The following is a 19,936-nucleotide window of genomic DNA, read 5'->3' on the forward strand; positions in this document are numbered from 1 at the left end:
TAATTCTGTTAATTATCTGTTCCACAAACAATGTTTTAAGCAGCTATTTACACTTGTTTTTCAGTATTTTTTTTTGCCATCCATATTTCAACAGGTTTCTGTAGCTCACACTTATGTATTGGACTAATCAGAAAATGCGGCAAATATCAAATAGCTGAGCAGCATCTGAGGGCCACGAAATAGACGTAACCTTTCACATAGCGACCTGTGCTGGAAATTGCTGCTAAAATCTCCAGAAGTCCCCTTGTTTACTCAATAAATTCAACTTCAGAAATATCTAAAAACGTGAATGCAATCAAAACATTTCTAAATAATCGTGCACCTTCCAGTTCAGCAGCAGGGACCCACCACTCGTACAGACCTGAACTCACTGCCACCCGCTCCCCTCCTACACCACCACCAGCCCTGACTCTTTGATCTTCATCGGATTCTCTTCAGTCAATAAAAAAAGCTTCCAAATATCATGGCCATTCTCAAAGACATCATTTCTCTCCACCACTGATCCTGCCCCAACAGATCAAGCCCACCAGCCCAAGCGTCCATGATAACCAGCGCCAATGAATCCACTTAAGGGTTTCGATTTCCGTCACATCTGATACTTTTTTTTGCAGCAAACCTTTCTACATCCTTGTTTAATGGTCATGATATTAACGAAAGGGATACAGTATTGGAATTCCAGCTTCAAACCTCCCTCCCTCACTCCTTTCTCCTTGTCTGTTGAAACCCACTCCTCTGATCAATACATTAGTCCCTCTTGCCGATCTTAACTTTATTTTTGTTGGTCTCAATTTACCGCCGGAAATTACCCAGAAATGAGCAAATTTGTTTAATGTGTCAAAATAGTTCAAACGAACTATGAGTTCACCGCCCCCCACGCCCCCCACGCTCCCCCCCCCCCCCCACCTCCGATGACGTCCTGTTCTGCATACCCGCGTCATTGTCGAACATCTCATCTACGTTTCCCCAGGGAAAAAAAAAGAAATTATATTCCCGTTGACCAAGATTATATTTTTCCCTTTTTCGGTGCCGGAAATGTGACCTGTTTATTTACCTGAGCACAGAACCCCTACACCGATGCTGTCGCTGCGATGCGGGTTCAATGTGAATGTGCTGCAGTTCCGGAGATGATATTCGTTTCCTTCACACCGGACATCATTCACCCACACAGGCCCTTCACCCTCTCCGTACTTTGAATTGTTATAGGCGGTTACCGCTTCGCCGCAGCCCAGCTGTCTACAGGTCACATTAGCGTCATTCAGATCCCAGAGGCTGTCCTGCACTCTGCCCCAGCTGTGGGTGTAGTAAATCTCCACTCGCCCATCACACCGACTTCCCCCATTCATCAATCTCAGTGACCAGTTTTCATCTAGGGATATAAAGACATGGATAACAGTGGTTGCAGTGCAGCAAACTAAATCAAATTAATATTACCTTTCACCAGAGCAGCTCCCCCGGTGCAGAGGTGAAGGATGTGGTGAGAGGCTGCTGAGCACAGTCAGACAGGGGGCTGAACACCCAGCGTGACTGCTCTGAGTCTGAAGCAAATACATTGATAGATGGAGGGATATAATATGTTTATGGAATACGAGGATGGACCAGCATTTGGGCGGTCAAATATAGAAATATCCTCTTTAATCCCAGCACCACTTGTTTCCATTATCTTGATTGAGGGACTCACCCGTGCAGATGACACTGGCGTCATTTCCATGTGAGCAGTTAAGCTCTTCCACGGATGAAACCGGACATTCCCACAACCAGGATTCATTCCCCTGGCAGTTGTAGTTCTCCTTCCACATTGTCCCATTTCCTTTCCCAAAGGCTGCTGCTCTCGGGATTTTCTCTACCACTCCACACTGAAGATGCTCACAGACCACACTGGCGTCTTCTATATCAAAGTAAACATCACAGAGCGTCCCCCAGTGTTCTCCATGCGGCACTTCCACCCGGCCGGAGCACCTGTCCTTTCCACCAACCAATCTCGGCCCAGGGTTTTCTGTTTCAGGAATAAGCAATGTCCAAATAATTTATACATCGAAATTTGCAGAACACACGCCAGTTTATTTTTGTTAACGGGAATACACACTCCATACTGGCATTCATAATCATTGCCCAATAATCACAAAAGATCACATCGAGCTAATTAATATAATTTGTGATGCTTTTGGGAAGGTGCTTTAACCCAAACAGAACAGTCCATGCTGAAGAGAAAAGCTAATGTGTCATTGGCAGAATACACTGTTTTTGGGCCAGATCCAGTATATATTTTAAATAAAATGCACTGTGTTTAAGCATTGCATTATGATGCGATTATTAAAAAATCTATATCTTCTGGAGCAATAAGCTGACAATAAAATGGTAAGTGCACCTCCAAAACTAGACCGGATCTCGGACAGGCTAATTCAGGAAATAAACGTCTTTCGAAAAATTACTGTATTATTCTGGAGGTTCTGTCCACCATTGACACGTTATCCATGCTTTGAAATCTCCTCTAGACATCACTACATTTTTTTTCCACCTGAACAGCTGGATGCAAATCGTACCCGTGCAATGCCTTTACTGAGCTCATTCAAGTCTGTACTCACCAGAACAGATCACACTGACGTCGTTCCTGTGGGTGCACTCGGACCGATTTACAGGAACAAGGGGACAGTCTCTCAGGCTTGTCTCGCTGCCATCACATTCAAATCTATCGTTCCATATAAGTCCAACGCCCTCCCCAAAATAAGCCTCTCTTCGAATGGAAACGGCCACTCCACACTGCAGCTCAGCACAGATCACTGTGGCGGTATTCCAATCCAAGTCAAGGTCACACACTGTACCAGATACCATATCGTTATGGATCTCCAATCTGCCGGAACATGGGACAGTTCCGGACACGAGTTTTGGAAATCTGTGGGCTGAACAACAACAAATCACAAAACACTAATTATTATCAAAAGGTATTTACACGCGGTTAATTAGATTGTATCATGGCTGGTTCTGAATGTTGTTCCCCTGAGTTGCCTCCTTATCGAAAAGTGGAATTGTCGTGCGAAAAACGTGGGATACGACCTGGATTAAATCCTCTGTCGGTGATACTCAACGGGCTGAATGCCCTTCTTCTGCATTAAGAAGTTCTATAATTAAAGATCTTTCATCAAGTTCAATAGGTGTCAACTGTTACTCTCTCCAGAAGCCTAATTCATTCTTACAGCGATTCCCCTGGAACACTCTTCCTCCAACTCCCGTTGAATTGAACCAACTGCTGGTTTATCTGAATAAATTCTGAGTACAACTGCCCCCTACCGCCTGTTGATGGGAAATATCACAAAGCGCAACAAGCGGACTTGAATCAATATATCGAATTATTTACCCAGGGACGTTCCAACTGATCGGCATCAAACAAAATTCTGTATTTGTTTTTCGGCGCTGAAACGTGTTGGGAATGAACGTTCTGAAAGGACTTCAATCAGAAATGAAACGGTGGATCCCGGAATGTCTAAATGGTGATTAGCAAACTACACTCCAGCTTTATTCAGCGTCTATGAGCACAGGTCACAAAATGTGAAGCCAGATGCAAAGCATAATCAAAAATCCTCCTGGAATTTTAACATTTCTATTTTGAGGCTGGAATATGAAGGGGGAGAGTTTCTGCTTCAAGTTTCAGTAACTTTGCTCAGTCCATATCTGGAATGCGACAAACAATTTAGGGAACGGCAACCCTGTAAGGATCTCCTGTTCTGGAAAACAGTCCAGTGAGTGTCTACCAGGCTACTGGTTACTGAGTCTAGACAACATCTCCTTCTATCAGTTTATGCTGTGTGAAATCTGCCAGAAACTGCAGGAGGTTTAAATATTAAAACAACTAATCTCCATTCATTTTATTCTGGAGAAAGTATCCACTCCCAGACATTTGTTTAAAATCCAACCTCCTGAACAAATTGATCCAGCACAATTTATTCAAATACAACGGAACACTCCATCAATAACATTTCTGATTTCTCTCCCTGACAGACTCCAAAGGTAAACTCCGTCCGAAAAAAAACAAGAGTGGAAATCATATAGGAACAGCTGGTATTCATCAGATTTAGGGAGTGAGAGGGAGACAAGTTTCCAAATAGTATCAAACATTTTCAGAAGAGGATTTACATGACAGTTATTAAAACGTCACGCCTGGAAAGATCGGGGATATCCAACCAGTCCCCTCTCACACAAAATCAGAAAATGATGGAACAATTCAGCAGCTGTGGCAGAATTAGTGGCGAGGGAAGAATAGAGGGAAGTTTCCAGTCCGCATGAGTCTCCTCCAGACCCTTCTCATCCTCACTCCGATCTTGGAACACCTTCAATCTGCCCACTGATTGCTGCTCTGAAAGTAGCCGCAGTGACTGGATAAGCGCTCTATGGCCTCCGCTATCAATAGTCAGTAAATGTCAAACACATGGACCGAGACACCCGGATTTAATTCAGAGACAGCCCCAATTCTGACGGAGTGCCGAATGATCCGGACTCCCCTTAAATGTACCTCTGTACACAGCCAGCCGATCAAAACATGCCTGACCTTTTGACTCTGCACAGGCAAGACCGAGACAGATTAGTCCGCCCGGGACTCTTTCTCGCTCTCCTCCCAGGTCTGTCGCCCCCCCCCCCCCTCCCCCCACCACCCCCCGCCCCGCCCCCCGGTGGTTGCTGACATGTCCGCCTATGACTCCAGACGGGTGGTTGTTTCGGATGAGACATTGGGGGAGGGGTGGCGGTGGAGATTTCGAGGGGTTAGGGGATCATTATGCCTCCAACCGTACCTCTGGGGTTCGAACCACATTTTCACTTGTGGGTACAATTTCTGTTTTTTGAAAAAAAAGACATTTACAATCGGATGATTTGAATTTAAGTTAAAATAGTAGAATAAACCAAATGCTGCGGATAGATGGAGATAAACCGTTGATCAGCAGAATCCTGATTGTTGTCCAGGATTTGCTCTGTGTGACATTGGAATGCTTCATTATTTGTTGAATGGTGATCGGAACTGAACAGTGAGGAACCAGGAGCGAACAACTCCTCTCCTGAACACAGCTAACAGCAAGCGCTCAGCTCAAGGACACAGCGGGCCTGTGCACGGTTGTGGTAATTGTTAATCACTCTCATTGCTGTCACTTTATTATAAACTTTAATCCCGGTGTTAATATAACAACAATTCTATTTATAGAATATTAAAATTATTCGCCAGTCTCTTTACGACAATGTACAGTCTCAGAATGCTTGATCCACCCTTTCCCGGAGAGCAGGCTGCAGATGATGGACTTATTTTTTACCTGAGCAAATCACGCCGGCATCATTGGAGTGCGTAGCGCCATATTCACGATAGTCACCCCATGGATATGAGCGACATTCCCGCATGGCGGTCTCGGTTCCTTCGCACTGAACACGTCCCGTCACAATGGGTCCGGATCCTTCCCCAAAGTGAGCCCCGCGGGGTGCAGAGAGCGCGGTCCCGCAGCCCAGCTCCCCACACACAACATCGGCGTCCGGCTGGTCCCAGTCCCAATCATCCACAGTCCCCCACTGTCCCCTGTAGTGAATCTCCACTCGCCCAGCGCACCGACTCGGCCCATTCGCCAGTCTCAGCTTCACCACCTCTGTAAAATACAGAAATAAACCAACAGTTATTGGCCGTCTGATGCAGCAACTCAGACAGGAATCAAGTCAACTAACGATTGTGTTAAGGGTCTCAACAAACCCTGGGATAATATAAGATAAAGAACAGCGAACAAAGAAATTTACAGCACATGAACAGGCCCTTCCGCCCTCCTCGCCTGTTCCGACCTTACTGCCCGACTGAACTAAAAACCCCTACCGCTCTGGGGACCATATTCCTCTATTCCCACCCTATTTATTTACTTATCAAGATGCCCCTTAAACGTCACTACAGTATCCGGTTCCACTCCCTCCCTCTGAGACATTGCAAGAGGAAGCGGGAATATGGATTGACAGTGGGAAACAGCCGCAACTCAGTTGGAAGTTGGAAGCATCATTCGGCTGCGTCAGGCAGGAGTGTCGATGGGTGCTTACTTGATTCAATCCGCACAACTCAGGGCTGTTATGGTCCGCTGTCCACCATACTGCCTGGACTAATATAGTGGAATCCCAATCCTAGCATGGATTCGATATCTGCCACCAGTGTCGAACCCGGTGGTTCACCCTGCTGTAACCGGCTGAATTGGACAGTCAGGGAGTCTCCAGCCCTTCCCGGGGCTATGAGATACGGCGAGTTTACGGCGGAACCCTAATACACCGGGAGTGGAAGGGCTTCATATTGCACTGCATTTCAGCGCTGGCTGGTAACTAGAGAAGTAAACATTTATTTCTAAAACCCTGCTCCTCGGGGACTTAATTTCTGAATTAGGGAACAGAATTAAAGATTTACGAGGAAAGATTGCAAGAACATTTTCCTTCTCAACTGACAGGCAGACATTGAACCGAACCATTGAACACAAAGATACTGAAATTGTCTCAGGGATTTATGATTCAGTTGGATGGATTAGTGCAGTAAAATATCAGATATGAACTTGGAGGGCGATTACCTGATGGATTAGCCTGGCTGTTCCCTGGTCTGCCTGAAATGAAATTTAAAAGATTAGTCTTTTCTGGAACGCGAGATGAATGAAACTGCCAAAACCATACATCACAAAGTCAACACCGAGGATCTTTGTTATTCCTTCACTATATGATTTGTAAGCACTTGATGTTAAAACGTTTTATTCAAATTACCACACCCGTGAATATCCCGGCCTCATTCCATTTTTTGAATATATTTTTAACCACGTGTAACCATACACCCAAACAGGGATATTTTGTGTCCGTCAAATCTCCTCACCACTTGTAGTCACACGTTTACATCAATTAATCAACGGGGCAGCGATTCCTGTCTCTGGTTGGATTGCTGAAATTTATAACTTGATCCACAGAGTAACAATGATAAAGTTACTCGAATATCTCTGCACCACCGTCCACAATACGGACAGTGCGTCATTTATTTCCAATGCAGACAATCCTCAGCTATCCTTATTAACTCTTCACAAACAATATCGCACAACTTCCACTTATGTTGTACTCATTGCCAGAATTGTGGGATAACATTTCAATATTTACTTAAAATGTTCACAATTTCTATGACCCAACTGGAATCTCTGACCCTCTTCACCCATTCCGTCTCCCTATCTCTGGCTCCACTTTTCAGTGTTCAGTAATTCTTCCACTGAATCAGTGACCCATTTCAAAAACACAGAATAAAGAAAAGTACATCACGGAAATAGACCCTTCGGTCCTTCAAGCCCCTGTCTTTCATGGTGTCCATTTAAGCAAAAAACATGTTGTGTTATTTCCGTCCCTATCCTTCTATTTCCTCCTTATTCTTGTTCCCATCCAGATGCCTCTTAAAATGTTTTTCATGTGCCTGCTTCCATCACCTCCTCTGGCAGCGCCTTGCAGGCATGCACTACTTTCTCAGCTTTTCCCACACATCTTACTTTAAATTCCCCCTCTCACCTTAAACCTGTGGCCCCTTTTCTTCCTGCAACAGATCACTAATGACACGAACAAGCAATGAAATAGAAGGAGCTGGTCAGCAGCCTCATTTGCTAAAAAACAGCCATCACCTGAATCATTTGTGTACCGTGTAGATGATACACAACAACAAATGGCCAAGACTCATTCGGCAGTTCATTCCAAACCCGCGATTTCTACCACCTGGAAATACAAGGTCAGACCCATGACAATACCCTGAATTGTACATTCCCTTCAAAGCCGGACAACATGCTGAGTTTGGACGATATCGGAGTTGCTTCATTCTCGTGAGCGCTAAACCCCTAATCTCACTATGCCTGCACCAAAGCATCATTTACTACAGCCCGGCAGCAAAAAAAAGTCAGAGATCAATTTCTGAAGACATCTGGGCACAGATAACAAATGCTGCCACTGCCAGGGACACTGGCTTCACAAGAGGTAGCATAATAATCAAAAAAATGCAAGGCCGTGGCTGAATGTGGAATATTAACTTTATTTGGAAGAGATATCGAGACATGGGAAGTTTGGTCCTGTAAAATGTAGGCCCATTTAAAGATCAGAAAACGCCATTAGCACAAAGCGGTAAGCCGGCAAATATATCTCTCCATGACTGAGTATTCGATCTGTTAATCATGTTTTATCTTAAACTATGAGGCACAACAAGGAACAAAGAAATGTCAGTATTACGAGTGGAATTAATTACAAAACATCGTATTTGTAGTTCAAAACCACCGTTAAACACTGGAACCGTTTAGCTGACAGCAGGAACGACAGATTAGGAGTCGCTAGTGGAACCATAACTTTGAAATGTATGGCCGTACCAAACTAACACTTGCCTGATATAAGATATTAGTTTTAGAATATAAGCGGACACTAATCAAGTCTTTTCTAGGTAGTGTGATTTTTTTTTTCCCCCCTCTGGGGTCCGAAAAATGTTTCAAAATATTTTACAAGGAACTGTTGGCGCCGCCAATCTAGAATGGGTAAAGTGTTTTCATAGCTCATTATAAACCATAGAAAGCTCAATGGACATTGAGAGATTCTGGGAAGAGGCTGACAAGTATCCAGTCATTGATACACAAAACTGATGTTAATATCTGGTTTAGAAAGTTTTGTTTTGGTTTCTAACACTCATTTTTCCAAAGAGCAACCAGAAATACTCATGTTGCAAATTCGCAGAAGAAGTCGGATTTTTCATTTCCCTGTTATTTCGCTGGTGCGAATGATATTATCTATATTGCTTAATATGCCAGTCAAAGCAATGTTGGTCCCACTTAGATTTAATATTTAACTTTTCGGTATTTACAAACGTGTCCATTTCTCCAACTCAAAATAATTTGTTTAACACATGGCAGCTCACTGTCCCACAGGACAAGCATACAGCTTCTCCACTGAGAAATAGCTATCCCAAATCTGTGTACGCATTCTATTGATAGTAACTAGAACTTTTACTGGGATTCTGCAAGCGGTTAATTCGCGTAGATTCCGTTCGGCAATCTATGCTATTCTAACAGTGGCGGCGATCTACACCCAGACTGCGCTGTTCAGCTAGAATTTCAATTCATGTCTGTTCCGTCTGTACAGCAGACCCAGTGGAGTATTTAACTCTACCTGCCGCCGTATCTGAGTTGGATTCAGTGGTAAATCTAATTTGCTTATTCACTTGCTGTTGTTTTAGGAGACTAATAAACTGGAAATGCAACTTTGCTCAAAGTATATTGTGATAATTTTCGACAAGTTAAGTCAGCGATTTCAACATTCACTTCATAACTGCGAGCTAACTGGCGATTCAGTAGTAAGAAAAAAAAACAATGAGATGAGATGACTGAGCAGAGGACATTGCATCGCAACATAACATTTGTTCTGCTTTCTTTCATAAGGCTTGTTCTTTCAAGCAACTGCACAGTCCAAACAGGATGTTTAAGGTTTTATTCCGCGGACTCCCGGTCCTTTACTGTGTGAAGTGTTTGATAGAAGTAATGGGGCGCTTCTCCATCAGTTAACCAGCATTTTCATGGCATTGGGACTAATAAATACAATCAAAGAGGCATGTTGGGAACCGAACGAAAATGAGCCAACTGAACAACTTAAATGGAAAAAAAAAACTACTTGGCCTGTAAAAGGCGATGAAAGAACAGGTCTCGATCTGCCACAGAATACGGCATGATACAGAGAGAACATGAAAACGTGGAATACTTTTGAGAAATGAAAATAATTAGAAACTGGAAAAAAAACACTGCATAGAAATATTAATTTAACACATTCTGGTAATATGCCGGTAGGAGATATAAGGCAATTGAGCAACAAACGTCACAACGCAAAATGCGCATATTTAGCAGAATACGTTATTAACACAAGATAATTATTTTCTTCACATTAATAAACATAATTAATGACATTATTCATTGTAATTCATATTAATGCGTTAAAATGCATTATTCACAGACCGAGCACAACACTGTGAGGCTGAAGCACCTATTTTTAAAAAATTGTCTGTTTTCTCTGTAAGCGGGTTCAGACAGAAAATATACAAGGAAATATCAAGAGAAGCATGTGTGGACGGTCCTCGCCAAAATTCCTGCATAGTAAACGCTGTGAATTGGCTTCCACTCAAACTCATTTTCAGAAGGTTCTAACAGCGACTGCTCTAATTTGTACCAACACAAATCAATTAATCCGAACAGAGGTTTGACAGTAATATGTTGTCCATGCACAACTGCCGCATTTCCATTCAATTCCGTGTTTAACTCTCAGCTACCGGCAAGTCTCGGCCGAGAAATTAAAACGTGCATTAATCAGATGTTCTACATTCTAAACGTATTTGAAAGGAAATAAGTCAGAAAGAAACAGGGGATCTAAATTATCCACCAACTGAAACGTCTGCGACTTAAATTCCCAATTCCAATACGCACTTCATAGCAACTAAGGAAACATTTGAAAAGATTAGAGCTTTTCCCATAAGTGGAGCGGAGAATCCAAAACACTGCTAAACAAAAAACATAATTTTCCAGATTGAGATTTGACAGTCCATTTTGATTTCCGACACCAATTTATATATTCTGCACAAGAATCTCAGGTAGACGGCGATTAAATACAACTTCTGTTGGGCACTTGTGGCCTCAGAGCAATGTTCGACCAATGTGTTAGGCCCCGAGGTCCAAAATGACTGTGCCGGGTGGAATAAAACCAATTCAGTCTAACCCCACTAGCCTGTTCTTGGCTCCTTTCTGCGTTACAATACTTCAAACGCATAAGCAAGTGTGTTTTCAATGTGCTGAGCGCTTCTTCATCCTCCAGCTTTTTAGACACTGAACTCGCACTCTCTCATTGTAAATTGATGTACATTAATATCCCATTACCTCCAGATGACACTTATTATTCAAATCATCAACTTTCCCTTACATCTGTCACCAATATTTTTATTACGAAATCTCTCTCTCTCTCTCTCTATACATATATACACATATACACATGCTAAAATTTTATGTCAGTGAATTCTCAACAGACATCGGGATGCTTTCAATCAATAATAACTCACAGTTGAGAAGCTGCAATGCAATTAGAGTCAGGAAGGAGCGCAGCATCGTCCCGACTGTCGGTTACTGCGATCAGACTTGACTATTCACCGAGTTTTGTACACCGGTACCGGGCTGTCCTTCCAACACTTTCTAAAACACCGAACGCTGCAGGAATTAATTCTTTGTTCAGAAAATAATATTTCCTCCCATCTGGTTAATTGATGCTCCCATGTGTGAAATGTAAATTGCCGTTTGATAAAAGATACCAATGACAGTTCTATCCACCTCCTTCCCCTGTGCGGCTAATGAGGCCTACATTTTTGATAAGGAAGTGAGTCACTAACCCAGCATCGGATCATCAAATCATCATATCTTACAGCACAGACACAGGCGAGTGAAAGAATGCATATGGAAAATGTTTGTAAATCATATTCGGCCTACACTGGATTAGATACATTTTTTGCACTCTTTTCCCACTTATTTCAAAGGCCAATTTCCGAGGAACAGTTGAAGGCCGTGGAGAGGATAAGAGTTAAAATTCCCAGGTTAAATCCAGGGGAAATGGACTGCTGTGATGTGGAGAAAATGGATAAATTTCATGTCAGATCCAATCACTTTCCTCAAGAAATCTGTGAGTGAGTGTTCTCACCAACAAGTCCAATCCAATCGGCTGTTTAAGACTCCTATAGAGTCCGAATACAGCCTGAATTCACAACCTGATTTTCACATCTTCACAAGCGAAAAGTGAAGAGATTTCACTGCAGCAGCAACTCAAGCAAGAAGTTCAAATCTGTAACATCTGGATTTTCTTTCCCGGGTGAAAACAGACCTTTTGCTCCTCGCTCTGAGAACAACCTCCAAAGATTTTACTGTCTTCTATTTGGAGAACAATATTCTCGAAAGACAGAAATCCCAATTTATGAATGTTTTTAATATGTAACATCTCTATGCGGAAATCGTTGATTAAATGCTTCCGTTAAAAGACTGTTATTCTCTATTTGAACTTAATTACTTTTTGAACATACTTTAGAAGCACCATTACATATCTGAGCGATTTTGCTGCCTTCGCCCAGTTTAGAGTGACAGAGTTCGGAGGGACTGTGCCGCGCAGAAATACTTCTTATCTGCTGGACAAATGTAATTTTATTTTCATGATCAACTTGACAGTCATTTGAGTGAATGTATTTACAGAACCGCGTTTAGAGAAGGGAAACCCACAAACATATTTGCTCCATTCAGGAAGAAATGATTCCTGAGAAGCTGAGCAATTGGTATTGAGTTATACTCTGTGTCACCCCGAAGCAAGTCACTGTCTGCGCAGCCTCAGAACACTCGCTGCGCAGTTGCTGAACCGACAGGAAGCACCTGGCCTTGTGGTCAGGTCTCTGCTCGCATGTTAGTCGCTGCTACACTTTAATATTGACAGATTGCAATTGCACTTTGGAACTTGTGTCTGGCAGTGCGCTGGGACATGTAAAACTTCAAGTACATTCATGAATTCACCAGCAGCATGTGGCAGAATGACATCTATAAATATCCCTACAGATAACGGGGGCTCCAGGAATAGTGTGTCGCTAAACGTTATTAAATTTCACTTGTGTTCAACAAATTTGAAATCAATGGTGTGAGATTAAACCGATTGCCTGGGCTGCATAAATCAATACGCCACACATAGAACTTTGACACGCTTCGACGCAGAGGGTCCACCATTCAGCTCCATATACCCCAGTGCTTCCCCCGTGAACACAGCAGACCGGGTGCACAAGTTCACTTATAGCGTTGAGGTGAGAGCAGATAAGGTCTTGAGATAATGGGTACAGCTCCTCGTTTATTTCCGTAATATCTTGACAGTTTTTGGTCAGTTTCAATGTATTTCAGTTCTCAAAAATGTATCCAATCTATGAAATGATAAACTACAAACACGGAGTGATTTCCATGTGAGTCATTTTGCGACGTTGGCATCCCTGACTTCTTTTATTACTGAGAGGGCGGCTTAAGCTCTGTCGTCAGTTTGTGATGCGACAAAGTCTTAAGCAGTTACTGGGTGCCATGGAAATTAAAGATTCAGATATTGATATGTTATTCAGGATCGAGACTTATTACGGGTTGGTTATTTCGTAAATGCTGCGGGTATCGAGTCAGTTTATAGAGGTTGAATTAACAAGCATTGGTTGGTCTTTGATATCATTAGCATTCATCTTTCCATTTGGCAGCACCTGTCTGCAAAACATATTTTTCCAGCTAAAATTTCTTACGTCTCACATCTCCAAGCACAAATATATTGGTTATTTACTGTTTGTTTAATCAGTGTCCAAATACCTTGGTGAAGAATTTTATTTACCTGAGCATTAACTGAAATCCCATCATATCTGCATTAATTCCAATCCCAGAACTCACAGGTTAACACTCAGTGTTTGAACCATAGGATCCCTATTTTGCAGCAGGAGGTCATTCATCGTATTGAGTCTGAACTGACTCTCCAACAGAGCATCTTCCTCGTGCTTTATCCCCGTGACTCCGCGTTTTTTATGCTGCTAAAACCCTAATTTATGCATCTTGCAACAGTAAGGGTCATTCAGTGTCTGACGTCTGGCTGGAGTCGCTCTGTCCTTTCAGATTCAGTGTCACAGACCTGGCTGGGTTCGATCTGTTATTTGAGATTCAGAATCACAGACCAGTCTGGGTCAATTCTGTCCTTTAAGTTTCAGTGTCACAGCCCTGGCTGTGTTTGAACTATTATTTGAGATGCAAGTCTCATGCCGGGCAGGGTTCAGGTTGTTGTTTGAGATTCACTGTCATAGGCCTTTATTGGTTCACTCTGTCTTTAAATTCAGTGTTACAGACCTGGCTGAATAAATTGTGTCCTCTCAGTTTCAATGTTTCAGGCCGGGTTCTGTTCAATCTGTAATTTCAGATTCAATGTCACGGGTCTGGTTGTATTCACACTGTCCTTTCAGTTTCAGTGTCAGAGACCTGGCTGGAATCACCCTGTCTTTTAAGATTCAGTGTCACGGGTGTGGCTGGGTTCACTCTGACTTTTTAATGCAGTGTCACTGAACTGGTTGGGATCACAGTGTGTTTTTCAGTTTGAGTGTCACAGGTCTGGGTGTATACATTGCATCCTTTGAGATTCAGTGTCACAGGCCTGGCTGTGCTCGAAATGTTATTTGAGATTCAAGCTCTCGGACTTGACAGGGTTCACTCTGTCCATTGAGGTTCAGTTTCACACGCCTCTTTGGGACCAATGTGATCCTTCAGATTCAATGTTACAGGCCTGGCTAGTTTCACTGCGCCCTTTCAGATTCAATGTCACAGGCCTAGCTGGGATCCGTTTGCCTGTTGAGATTCAGTTTCCCGGACCTGGCTGTGTTCAAACTGTTACTTGTGATTCAGTGTCACAGGACAGGTGTATACACCGTGTCATTTGAGATTCAGTGTCACAGTTCTGGATGGATTCACTCTGCCATTTGAGATTCAGTGTTACAGGTCTGGCTGGATTCACTATGTCTTTTGAGATTCAGTGTCACGGGCCTGGCTGCGTTCGAAATGTAATTTGAGATTCAGTGTCACAGACTGGGCTGGGTTCTCTGTGTTCTTTGAGGTTCAGTGTAACAGATATGGCTGTGTTCACTCTGCCCTTTCAGTTTCAGTGTCACGGGCCTTTTTGGATTCACTGTATCCTTAATGTTTGAGTGTCAGAGGCCTGGCTGGGTTCATCCTGTCCTTTGTGATTTAGTGCCACATGCCTGGCTCGGTTCACTGTGTCATTTGAGGTTCAGTGTCACAGGCTGGTCTGGAGATGGAGAGAGTGTGGTATCTTACTGAGTGCATTGAGACGGCATCACTCCCTGATGGAGAGTCAGGTGGCTGAGTGCACTGAGACAGCATCGCCAGCAGATATAGTGTGAGGTGGATCACTTTGTGCAGTGAGATAACATCAACAGCGGATGGAGACAGGAGAAAATGAGTGCATTGAGTCAGCTTCACCAGTAGATGGAGACAGTGAGTATTCTAACTGAGTGTGTTAAGACAGGGACACCAGGAGATGGAGACAGTGAGGGGGTAACTGAGTGGACATGGACAGATTGCTGTAATGTGGGAAACAATAAGGATGTTTGTGGGATGTGGCAGGTCATAGGCTGGGAGTTGAAACTGGGTAAACAGAAGGATGGCAGCAGGATGTGTGAGGTAACAGATTGGCGAAGTGTAGCAGTAAATGAGGATGTAGGGTAGATTTTGGAGGACACAGACAATGTGGTGAAATGCAGAGATGACTAAGGAAAACATAAGGCCTTCTTAGTACAAAGAAAGATTGTTGATTTGTAAATAGCAGTGAGGATAATAACAGTGTCTGGGGGACACAGAGAGATGAGTGAGAAGTAGAAAGAGTGAGGATAACAGTTGGACATGAGAGGATACAGGTAGATTGGTGAGACATAGTTAGCAGTATGGATAATAGCAGGGTTGGGATTCCAGACAGATTGCTGAAATGTAGTAAATAATGATGATTATCATCAAATTTGGGAGGACACAGAGAGATGGGAGAAAGGCAATAGCAGTGAGAGTGACAACAGGAATTGGCAGGACACAGACAGAATGGTGCAATGTTGTAATGAGTGAGGATAGAACTAGGATTCTGGAAGACAGGCAGCTTCCGTTAACGTAACAAAGAATGAGGATAACAGGAGGATTTGTCAGGATTGTAAATGCCGGGGATATATCCAGGATTTCTGTGGACACTGACTGATTGGATATCAGTAAGCTTTACTGGTTAGATATCAGTAAGCAGTGAGGATATCGGTCAGCTTTTGGAGGATAGGGATCCGTGTTAAAATGTAGTAAACAATGTGAACAACAGCAGATTTCGCGGGGGGGAGGGGGGGGGGCGGTGTGGGATAGTGAGAGAATGGTGAAATGTAGTAAATAGTGTGGACAACAGGAAGTTTCAGGGGGAGATACAGACAGAATCGTGAAATGTGGTAAACATTGTGGATAACTGCAGTTTTCAGGGGAATGAAGCATCTGTAGATCCAGGATGGATGGGGCTGGAGGGGGAGGCAGGGGTCACTCCGGCTGATCTGCTGTGGTCTTGTCCGTGCCCAGCTCGATCTGATCTGTGCAGCCCAACACACTGGAGAATGTTTGGCAGGAAATGAAGATTAGAAATCGAACCAATGTGTCAACTCCTTCAGAGAGTCACACACTGTATTCTAACAAACTGGACTGGATTACACTGAATGGGAAGTCATGTAATGTAACCCTCACAGACTTCATGAATGAAGCACATTTGTTTAAGAGGGGTGGTGGTTGCGGGGGCGGCGAAATTAGATACAGACTCCAGCCTGGTTGTTCCTTTAAACAGGAGCTGATATCTATCTGTGTGGATGTGTGTCTGTGTCCCTGGGTACAGTTCCCAGAGAGTTGAAAATACTGAATCTCTCTCTCTCTCTCTCTCTCTCTCTCTGCAGAGCTGCTGCTTAAAGACACATTGACAACATTTATCTGACGGAAACATCTCTCTCATTCGCTTCCTCTCCTCTCCCAATGAGTGTTTCTACTCTCAAAATAGTCTACACTCTTTTTTTTGCATCTCTGATCTGTGGTGATTCATTAACCATTAAACACAGGGCACACACATTCAGACACCGAGACAGACAACAACAGAGGTTGTTTTGGAAATCAGAAATTAAATTGTAAATACAAAAACAAATAACTTGCAAAAAAATTGTTTGAGTTCAGGCAGCTGAAGCAAAAAACGAACTTTGCAAGAATTAGCAAAAGATGCAAACCTGAATCCGATGTAATTTTGGATGAACAAATTGTATAATCCACATTCAGGCCTGGTCTCTCCCTGCCTGGGCAAGGCTGCCAGTTACTTTAAACCCATTTTCCCTCAGCTCCCAGTATGGGTGCTGTGAAGGAAGAGACTCGGGATAAACAGTTTGCCTGCTGCTCAATAACCCACTCACTCTCGCACAGACACACACACACACACACACACACAACCACCCCCCTCAAACACACACGAAACCACGCCCCCCCCCCCGCCTCAAACACACACAAAATCACCTCCATCAAACACAAACAAAACCATCCCCCCACAACCCTCTCTGAGACAGGTTGTTGGACTGGGCCACACCTGGAGTAGGTGGGTTCAGGTGAGGTGTAGGAGATGTGGTTGGATGGAGGTTGATTGGGGATGTGTGGGCAGTTTGTCTGACTCAGTGAGTTTAAGAAAAGGCTGGGGATCCATTGCCCTGTCTCTCTACAGGTGGACTGGTAACTATCAGGGTAACTCTGTCTTTGTGAATGTGTGTGTGTGTGTGTGTGTGTGTGTGTGCGCGCGTGTCTTCCCAAGTTTACAGAAAGTGTTGAATTTCGTCTTCTACCGAAGCCAAACCATTTTAAAAACAAAACCCCTGCGGTGCACAACCTTGAAACTTTTTTTCCTAATTTGGTAAATCTTTATACAGAGAGAGTGAGTGAGGCAGAGAGGGGCTGGGACAGTGAAATTCATCCCCTCCCCACCGGCACCCGCAGAATAGTGAAAAGTGAATCAAAGTGTCCACCTTCCTGGAACGCCCCACCTCCCTCCCCCAACTCCCCCTAACTCCCTCCACCAACCCCACCCACCACCCTTCCCCCACCCAACTCCCACCTCCCTCCCCCACCCCAACCGCCTCGCGCCAACCACTTCCCACCTCCTGCCCCCCCACCCACCTCGCTCCCCCACCTTCCTCCGACCCAACTTCCCCCCACCCACCTCCCTCCCACACCTTCCACCCACCCTCCTCCCTCCCCCCACCCACCGATCTCCCTCCCCCCACTCACCTCCCTCCCTCCACCCACCCACCTCCCTCCCTCCCCCCACCCATCTCCCTACCCCCCAACACCTCCGTCCCCCCCTCACCTTTCCCCCACCTCCATCCCCCACTCCCCACCTCACCCCCACCTCACCTGCAGCTACCCCCTCTTTTTCCTGGCCCCCATCTCAGTCAGTCAGTTTAGGAGATGTGACTTTCTCCCCCTCCCTGATCTGTCTCAGTGTCTGTAGCTCAGAGTTCAGCTCATCTACTTTGAGCCGGAGCTCTTCAAGCAACCACGCTGACTGCAGACATCTTCACTGGGAATCACCTTGGGGTCCACGAGCTCCCACATCATGCAGAAACAGCACATCACATGTCCCTCCATCCCAAGTAACTAGTTTATGTTTGACCCAATAAAGTGTTAACCTCGCCTTTTTCTCCGAAGCCAAATGAGCCAAATCCCTTCCAGCTCACACTCTGCTCTGCAGTCAATGCGCTGCACGCTGGATACTGCGGCCTTCCTTCTATACTTCACACGCTTATATAGAGAGAAAAAAAACCTTTCCCAGCACACCCCGCGGCCCACTTCCGTTTCAAGTTGAAAGCCACATTTAAAAATGAGAAAGCCCGCGAAAAAAAAACTTTAAAAAAGTCAGTGGCTCACCTTCTCTCCCTTGACCCCCCTCTCCGCTTGCTCTACCAACAATGAGCACGAACAATGATGCTGGAAACGGAAACGAAAACAACAGAAAATGCTGGAAAATCTTAGCAGTTCTGACAGCATCTTTGAAGGGCGAATGGAGGCAACGTTACGAGTCTGCATGACCCTTCGTCAGTGCTCTGAAACTTCCCAACATTTCTTGTTATTCTATCGAATAGATTCGTTGATTTTGCCAATTTCATATCTACATGGCTTTCTCCACACTGCGGGCAACGACACAGACACAGACTCACACCACACACACATACCATACTGACACACACATTGACATACATACACACACAGACACACACACACATCCTGGAGGCGAGGTGGAGCGCTCGCAAAACGTCAAGCCCAATGCAGGATGAGTTCCACTAAAGGGTGAAGGGAGCCTTCCTGGAAGAATTGCAATATCTAGTGCACCACAGACAAGGTGTCAAACGAGTAACACACGGCACATGCTCAGTGACACCTACATCCTCTCTTGTGCTGTGTTGCTCCTGAAGAGTGATATATTTCGAATCGATGTTTGAAAATCTCGGATGCTTGACCTGCTATCTTTAACATCCTGATTCGGTGAATCACGTTAAATATCCGCCCAACTGATCCCTTCACACTGCTTTCCTTGAAATTCCTCATCAACGGCAGCAGCTATGCTAAGATCCGCAATCATATTCCCTAATTCCATCAATATTATCAGACATTATTTCTCATTCACAATTCTGTTCTGCTGTCAGGTATTACTGATTTTTTTTGAAGTGAATCTGATCTCTGACCTTTATTGCGATGCCTCGACATTTCTCCTAGAAGTGCATTACAGTGGTTGTAGTTTATAATTTCAATTTATCTTATTGTATTTGGGCAGTTCCATTGCAATGCTGCACTTTGCATGTAGAACGGTGATGGATGCTTATAGAAGATAAAGTTTGCCCGATTGGATGGGGTTAAGTGAATCTGTTTGTTCAATGAGCGGAATTAATATGATCCCCATAGATTTCAATCAGTGCAGTCGAGGGAATTTTGTTTTTCTTTTAAAGGGTAACTCCTGTCAATGAGTCACCCCGTGGCATCAGCGATAGTGTGAACAGCACTGACAGTGGGGCCACAGCTTCACAGAGAGGGCTGATTCCTCAGCATATCGCTAGAAGTGCTCGAGAGATTGGACCATATCCGAGAGCAATAATTTGGACCGTTGGAACAATGGAAAATAATCTCAGTTCAGTTGACTGGAATGCTGCATCGATGGGAGAGAACAGAACAACAACAACGGAAAATGTTGGAACAGCAGGTCAAAGTCCGAGGACATCGGATCACAGGGTAATAACAATGGACAAGAGCTTATCTGTGGCAATTTTCCAACTTTCTAC

General features: G+C 44.1%; 1 protein-coding gene across 1 annotated transcript; it reads right to left on the minus strand.

Moving 5' to 3' along the window:
* Window positions 1-248: 248 nt before the first annotated feature.
* Window positions 249-6,464, minus strand: LOC145361220 (scavenger receptor cysteine-rich type 1 protein M130-like). Its single transcript, XM_080216857.1, has 6 exons — window positions 6,404-6,464; window positions 5,292-5,615; window positions 2,583-2,897; window positions 1,679-1,993; window positions 1,052-1,366; window positions 249-277 (listed from the first exon to the last, which is right to left on the minus strand). Exons 1-6 carry the CDS (start codon window positions 6,462-6,464, stop codon window positions 249-251), a joined length of 1,359 nt encoding a protein of 452 aa, XP_080072983.1.
* Between the last annotated feature and the right edge of the window lie 13,472 nt (window positions 6,465-19,936).

This window comes from Carcharhinus amblyrhynchos, chromosome 34 (genome assembly GCF_965287045.1).
Source record: "Carcharhinus amblyrhynchos chromosome 34, sCarAmb.v2.hapA, whole genome shotgun sequence".
NCBI classification, from domain to species: domain Eukaryota; kingdom Metazoa; phylum Chordata; class Chondrichthyes; order Carcharhiniformes; family Carcharhinidae; genus Carcharhinus; species Carcharhinus amblyrhynchos.

What these genes read in the sequence shown, in the direction of transcription:
- LOC145361220 (XM_080216857.1), bottom strand. Translation starts at nt 6,464, where the DNA reads ATGGTTCGGTTCAATGTCTGCCTGTCAGTTGAGAAGGAAAATGTTCTT. An exon ending in TGCCGGCGTGATTTGCTCAG is followed by an intron (nt 2,898 to 5,291) that starts GTAAAAAATAAG and finishes GTTGTTGTTCAG; the next exon opens with CCCACAGATTTCCAAAACTC. An exon ending in TGTAGGGGTTCTGTGCTCAG is followed by an intron (nt 278 to 1,051) that starts GTAAATAAACAG and finishes TCACGTTTTTAG; the next exon opens with ATATTTCTGAAGTTGAATTT.